Raw genomic sequence first — 8014 nt, 5'->3', positions numbered from 1 at the left:
CACACTGTTCTTGCCCTCGAGGACGCAGAGTGTGAGCACTGTGAGTTATTGCCCATCGCCTTCTTTCAGGAGGGGCAAGCCTCTGCGTCTTCATTAACCCTCAAGGGTCTGAGGGGTTTTAGGGCCCTGGAGAAGATTTGACATGCCCTGACATTTGTGCTTTTTTCAGTATATTAAAAACATACGAATGGCTAAAATCTGATTACACTGTAATCAGCACAAACTGTGCTACAATAATATGTAGGCAGCATGAATGTACGTGTTTTTGAGAAAACAACATTTATGCATGGTTAGTAGGGCTGTGAATCTTTGGGTAGACAGCGAATCGATTCGATTCATGATTAATAGGTTTTCGATTCGATTCAAGAACGATCTTTGCAAATTCAGAACGATTAAATTCGATTCGATTCTGGATTCACAATTGACAGACAGTTGACCCTGAGAGGTCAAGTAAATATCTACAGCGGATCTAAATATTTATAATTAATTATAACTAGTTATGATTAATTATTCATATTTCCCCATGAGCTGATTCACTACATGTTTATTGTCTTAACGTTTCATCAGTTCATTCTTTGATTTCAAGGTTGTTGTTAATGCTGTGGTTATTTTAACAGCTTCCTTCATACATTCGATTCAACGACATTGTTAAAACACATTTATCCTTCAGTGGAACTGTACCGATGCTTTAGACACTATAGTGGAGCACGTGAAGGAGAGATGCGAGGGCACGAACACTGTTTAAGGTCTTCATTAAGTCGTGCTTGTAGTAATTTAATGTGTATATATTTTTAAAAGCATTGAATCACTATAGAAATCACGATTCATTCGATGCTTAGCATTTTAAATCGATTACTGTCCGAAATCGACGATTCACGATTCAAAAATCATGTTTCAAGATCGATGCATATGCATCGTCAGTGTTTGTAATTGATGCATCGATAAAATGAGTGAATCGTTACACCCCTAGTGGTTAGGGGAAAACTACAATTTTTAAGTCACTAAAATAAGGCCTTAATACACATACAGAACATTTGTTCACAAAACTTTTGAGAACTGGGTGTGGTAGACTAGAGATTTTGCTACAAAATCATGTGAAAATCATCCTGTTCACAGAAAACAATATATTGATGTAACTTTTAAGACATGTTTTGTGTTAGTAAGGCTGTATGCGAGGGAGTGACAATGGGCATGAATATTTAGTGATTCACAAAGGGCCCCTTATTGGCCCATCAACGAGACTTTGACTGTCAGGTAAGAAAGAATGTGAGAGTAAACTAATGTTTTTTTTTTATTATTTGTATTTTATTTACAACACAGTATTATCAAAATCTACACAATGAAGGTTGAATACACATTATTGTCACACAGACTTGAACAGTCATGCACCTTTGTGCCATTCCTAAAAAAATAGATCCTGTTCAACTGTTGGAAAAAGTAAAGTATACCTGTTATTTCCAAAGCGTTTTCTGCTTCTTTCCATTGATTCAAGAAAGAAAAAAAGCCCCATCATCAGTAGTGGAGCTTATTTTATCACATTCATGTAGAACTTTTGTAAGTCAGCCCAGTGTAGTTGAACATCTGATGTTGGTACAGCGCTGTCAGAAAGAAACAGTTTGAAAAGACTCGTGAGAAAATGAGCAGTGCTCACCTGTACTGGAGGTATTTGGTCATTTAAATAAATAAATAAGTCAGTGAGCATGTTGGCATCAGGAGCAACTATATTATTACATTAGCGATCACTAATATTGCCTAAATGATTTTGTATCATAGATGCACACATGCTTTGTATATATTTCCATACAGTACAAAAGCGTCATTTTATTTATGAGAAACAAAATTTTTTAAGCACATTATAAACATCACGTTTGAGCAGATATTTCAGTATTTCACAGTAAAGATTGGTCTAAACATTCTTTACATACTGTGTAAACACTCATGCCTGTCTTCATATAAACTTACTTTTATATCGTTGTTTTATAGTATATCGAACATAAAAACATCCTCACTTCATACAACATTTAGATGTAATGAAAGGCTGCCTATCATATTTCAAAATGTCGCACTCAATTTTACACATTTTAGTCTGGAATTATAGTTTGGGAAAAGTCCACTAGTAAATGCGTTCAAGTTTATGTCACAATAACACGTTATCTAATGCCAATAAGAAACATTACTTACTCGGCATAAATGATCTCCTCCTCTGGATCAAGCTGCGGGTTGCATCTCCTTCTTCTGAGGTAAACAAAAAGCATCTTCTTCTCAGCATGTCTTCTTCCAGAAATTAAAAATATCCGAGTTGAACATGTTGCTGCTTTGTTTACAGAGGTGATATGGGCATTTACATGTCCGCGCGTCTCATGCATCAGCCCACTCAACCTGAAGTATGGCAGTCTCTAAGGCCTTTTTTCTGGTGTGTTTGATGTTTGTGAGTTTGAGGGCTAGTCTATCCCGGTCACCTTTGTCAGGTTTTCTAACCTAGGTTTGGGGACCACTCCAGGCTCTAGAGTGCTTTTGTCTTGAGAAAAGTTGGTATTCTCATTCCCAAAGCATTCCAATGCAGCTCAAGTTCCTGAAGGGGAACATTCCTAGGTTATGTCTATAACCATGGCTCCCCAAAAGGAAAGATACACTGAATCACCCTGACATACTTCCTGCATCCCTGTGAGTGCTTGCTTCGACCTATCAGAAGCTAACAATGTTTACACCGGATGCGCTTTTAAGCTTCCTGGTCACTATGTCACCCCGGCCGTGATGTCCCGCCACTCTATTGGACTGATTTCAAATGTGCTTCAGTACATGGTCACACGTTCCAAAAGCATTCAGATGTAGCATCTCATTACCTTCAATCTGTATTGTATAAAGCACTATATAAATAAAGGTGACTTGACTTGACTAATGTTACTTATTGCTATAGTTATCATCTGTTGGTGTAAACACTAATATAGAATGGATATGTGGTCAAGTATGGTGACATGTGGTATTTGTGCTCTGCATTTCACCCATCCAAGTGCACACATAGCTCTGCATTTATCTCATCCAAGTGCATACACACAGCAGTGAGTAGTGAACAAACACACACACCGTGAACACACCCAGATCATAAGGGCAGCCATTTTTGCTGCGGCCCCCGGAGAGCAGTTGGGGTTTCTGTGCCTTGCTCAAGGGTCTCACCTCAGTCGTGGTATTGAGGGTGGAAGAGAGCGCTGGTCATTCACTCCCATCACCGACAATTCCTGCCAGACCTGAGACTCGAACCTGTGACCTTTTTGGTTACAAGTTTGACTCTCTAACCATTAGGTTACTGCCCCAATAGTCAGCTAGTGTGAACACTAATATAGTTATCTTTATAGTTATTGTCCACTGGTGTGAACACAATTATATTAGCATACACACTAGCTGACGATAACTATATTAGTGTTCACGCCAGTGGACAATAACTATGATGATAATTATATTAGCATACACACTAGCTGACGATAACTATATTAATCATCATAGTTATTGTCCCCTGGTGTGAATGCTAAAATAGTTATTGTTATATCTTTATGGTTATAGTTTTTGGTGTGAACAGGCTTTAAGACAAACAGGAATTGACTCACATTAAATGGGATCTGCTTCGGGAAGTTGCCTTCTGGACAGGTGTCAAGCACACTCTGTTCAATCGGTTCACCAATGCCACAGCAGTCTAACTGGCACACAGACACACACAGCTGTTAGATTATGTTTCCACTGGTTTACCTTCATCATGAGCCGATGTCCTCATAATGTGGTGTGTATTCAGGGTTCAGGCATACATCCCCAACATACAGATGTCCTCATAATTCAAATCAATAAATAAACATAACAAATATTTTATTTTTTATTAAAAATGTAAAAAACGCAGAACGTTCTCCTTTAGGAGTATGATTATGGTTAGAGACTAAACAAATTTTGGATCAGAAAAAAAACATTATGTGTATGGGATGTCGTCATAATCATAGGAGTATCAATGTTAGGGTGAACATACTTCCATTTTTTCCCAGACATGTCCTGGCCATGACTTCTAAATCGCCTAAAATGTCTGCATTTTGTCTTTGATCATTCTGTGCAGCACCGCTTCAAGTAAAACACATCTGACGTCAATAGGAAATCAGTGTATGACATCAATGTACCGCGAGGGCAACAAAGCATAAGGAGCCGTCTGCTCTCTTATTGCTCTCACAGTAATTTAATGTCATACAACAATCGGTCTGCGCAGCGCCGCTTCAAGTCAAACACACCGATGCTCTCTACAGTCCTCATACATTATGTATATGTGTATTTGCTTTGATTTGACCAAAAGTCATTGGTTGATTATGTACATTGCCTGCACTTTATTGGTCAAACCTCTTTTTCCAGTCATTAACTTTGGTAGCTATGAAAACAATAGCATAACAAAGCCAAAATCCAGCAATTTAGAAGTATGGTCACCCTAATCAACATATGTGTGTGTGTGTGTGTGTATGTGTGTTTGAGACTTACAGTTTTGTGGAATAGTTTGAGAACCATGGTTTCATTATTACGCCTGGTGTGCGGATACTGAGTGTAGATCTTGATGTAGAACTTTCCCAACCTGTCTGACATCTACAACACAACAAACACTCAAATGCTTTCAAATCTGCACTATTATTCAGATATGTGCTCATGATCTCTATGTGTGCTTACTTCTCCACGCCACATAAAGGCCGTCACTCCTACTGCGATGTTTATGATGATCAGAAAGGACAGCAGGCCAGAAAACTGAACATCAGAAAAACAGAAATGTTTGTTCAGTACATAAATATAGTTAATCTAATTCAGGTCAGACAATTTTGTCAGTTTAAGTTAACCCTTATAAGCTATCCGTTTGGGATGTACATTTGGCTGCTAGTGTCTCCAGAGACCCCAGATATTAAATGTGAAGTTGTAACACAATAATGTAATATTTAAAAAAAAAAATTAATATCACTCAACATTTACTCAACCAGCCATTGAAGAGGAGTGGACCAACATTCCACAGGCCACAATCAACAACCTGATCAACTCTATGCGAAGGAGATGTCTTGCACTGCGTGAGGCAAATGGTGGTCACACCAGATACTGACTGGTTTTCGGACCCCCCCGGACCCCCCAATACAGTAAAACTGCACATTTTAGAGTGGCCTTTTATTGTGGCCAGATCAGTCTGAAAAGATATAGCAAACAAATTAGACGTCAGGACCCAAGTCTCTGCCAAGTTTTGGGCTTGGGCTCGTTAACCTGTTAACCTGCACCCCCCATTTTGGGACTCACAGCTGAAAATTACCTACCTAACTTAAAATTGTAACAGTTCCTGACAACAGTGTGCTACACACACAAATTTGGTGTCTTTGGATGATGGATAGTAAAGCTTAAAGGTCTTCTTTCCAGAGTTGAAAGATAAAAAGTTATAGACACCTTGCAAGTGCCTTGAAAAAAATTGTACACTGATTTTTTTTTTCCATATACAAATACATGAAATCAGTTCCGGAGCAATCCAGAAAAGTAATGGGTTGAAAGTCACTTGTCTCATGAGTTTATATTTCAAATCTGAAAAAGGTACCATGCAAAATGAGATTCCTGCACCCATTTTTGCTATGGCTATGTCTAGTCTAGTCTGGGCGCCCTTGAGGCAAAAGTGCCAGATTTTTTGCACGTTTGGTGTTCTTGAGCTGCCATGCTGCAAAAAACAAAGTGCAACAGTTAGGCTATAGTTTTCCTACAATTTTTCTATGGACCCATGCTATTTTTTATTCTATTAAAAAAGCCTATTACCCTATGACAACAGCTTGGACAGAGCTGGCTAGCTGGATGTGAAATAAGTCATGCCTTTTATTGTTTTCCCTGTTTGTTATTTGTAAATTGTTTGTTAAATTCAGTTATGTCAAATATGTTGTCAAATCCATTAAAATTAAGATTAAAAAATGGTAACACTTTACAATAAGGCGTCATTAGTTAACATTAATTAATGCATTAGTTAATATGATCTAACCATGAACAACACCTCTGTTCAACAGTAGTTAATCTAAGTTAACGTTAACTTGCACTTATATTAATGTTATCTATTCATGTTAACAGCTTAATTAGTTAACATTAGTTAACACATTAGTTAACGTGAACTAATCATAAACAATAACTGTAAACAGCTTTATTTAATGTTTGGTAATGTAGACTTGTTGTACATATTTACATTGTTATTCATGTTCATAGGCACTTTACTCTCTACTTATATTGAACAAAGCACTTTAATTAACCTGTTAACCCGCACCTGGACGACCAGTGCACTGAACGCTCTTTGTTTGCAAGTGTCAATGTTTACGAATAGATTAAATGAAACGGGACTAAATTAATCTTTACCAAATTAAAATTAAGATTAAAAAATGGTAACACTTTACAATAAGGCGTCATTAGTTAACATTAATTAATGCATTAGTTAATATGATCTAACCATGAACAACACCTCTGTTCAACAGTAGTTAATCTAAGTTAACGTTAACTTGCACTTATATTAATGTTATCTATTCATGTTAACAGCTTAATTAGTTAACATTAGTTAACACATTAGTTAACGTGAACTAATCATAAACAATAACTGTAAACAGCTTTATTTAATGTTTGGTAATGTAGACTTTTTAATAACAATTTACATTGTTATTCATGTTCATAGGCACTTTACTCTCTACTTATATTGAACAAAGCACTTTAATTAACCTGTTAACCCGCACCTGGACGACCAGTGCACTGAACGCTCTTTGTTTGCAAGTGTCAATGTTTACGAATAGATTAAATGAAACGGGACTAAATTAATCTTTACCAACTATATATCATATCGATAGATCGCTGTTTTTCAATGGAAAGCTTATAAGGAATGTATTTGCTAAATTTGTGTAAGCAGTACACATCAAAACATGCATAATCAAAACGCAGTACATACCAGATTCGTCGTAATAACAAGTCAAACAATTCTGGATTGCTCCAGGACTTATTTCATGTATTTGTATATGAAATTAAAAAAAAACATTCAGTGTGGTGTAATTTTTTCAAGGCACTTCAGTGTCTATAACTTTTTATCTTTTTGAGCAATATCAATTATTCCAAAGACACCAAAATTGTCTGTGTAGCACACTGTTGTCAGGAACTGTTACCATTTTACGTTAGGTAGGTCATTTTCAGCTGTGGGTCCCAAAACTGCACCCCAGGTTAACAGACTTAGTAGACCTTAGTTGCCACAAAATGATGTGAAAATCCTGCTGTTCACTAGTTCACAGAAAACAATATATTGATTTAACTTTTGTAAGACATGATTTGTGATAAAACGGCCCTATGCGAGGGAGTGACGACGACCATGAATATTTAGTGATTCACACCGGAGAGACAAAGGGCCAAAGATAATGGACCATCAATATGAATGTGACTGAGGCAGGTAAGAAAGAGTGTGAGGAGAGTCAAATAATGTGGGTTCCCTTTCGTGGAACTTCGAACTGCGTCCTCTAGGGGTCGCTATGGGGAACGCCTCGTCGTGACCCGTGTCTGAAGCCTACATTGAAAAAACACCAACTTGTTTGGCCGGCGACAGCCATGATGTCACTACCGTCGCAACTAGTACAAAATAGGCGACGGTAGCGCACATCATCACTTTCTTCGTCTTCACTGACCGTTCTGTTTGAAGCGTGCATTTCCAAAGCAAAAGTAAGAGCTATCTCTATTTTATTATGGCAAGCACTAGCAGAACATTTAGAAGGTGTGTGCGTCCATGTCATCGCTATCAAAGTGACACCCAATGACTCACACGTTCCATGCATTGTTTGTTTGTCGAAGAGCACGCACGCGATGTCCTCGAGGGGGCAATCTGCGTGCACTGCGAGCATTTTTTCAGTGAAAAAGCTCCGTTCTCGTTTGTCTCTCTTCTCGAGTGGAGAGGGACAACCATCTGTTTCCCGCGGTTCAGGACCCGCCGCTGCTGAGGCACGGAGGAGAATGAGCTCGTGGGGATCTC

At 38.0% G+C, this 8014-nt stretch overlaps 1 protein-coding gene across 1 annotated transcript in view; it reads right to left on the bottom strand.

The window, feature by feature from the left end:
- Positions 1–3602: 3602 nt before the first annotated feature.
- Positions 3603–8014, bottom strand: part of LOC107757406 (CD9 antigen-like) — a gene marked incomplete at its 3' end in the record, with an annotated part of 10714 nt that continues 6302 nt past the window's right edge. The window contains exons 3-5 of the mRNA XM_016574873.1: positions 4687–4761; positions 4504–4605; positions 3603–3692 (exon numbers count right to left, since the gene is read on the bottom strand). Of these exons, the coding sequence (XP_016430359.1) occupies positions 3603–3692; positions 4504–4605; positions 4687–4761 (267 nt within the window). The remainder of the gene's footprint in view (positions 3693–4503; positions 4606–4686; positions 4762–8014) is intronic.

Source organism: Sinocyclocheilus rhinocerous, unplaced genomic scaffold, assembly GCF_001515625.1.
Source record: "Sinocyclocheilus rhinocerous isolate Xijiao unplaced genomic scaffold, SAMN03320098_v1.1 scaffold2368, whole genome shotgun sequence".
NCBI classification, from domain to species: Eukaryota; Metazoa; Chordata; class Actinopteri; order Cypriniformes; family Cyprinidae; genus Sinocyclocheilus; species Sinocyclocheilus rhinocerous.
This window is presented reverse-complemented; position numbering and strand designations above follow the sequence as displayed.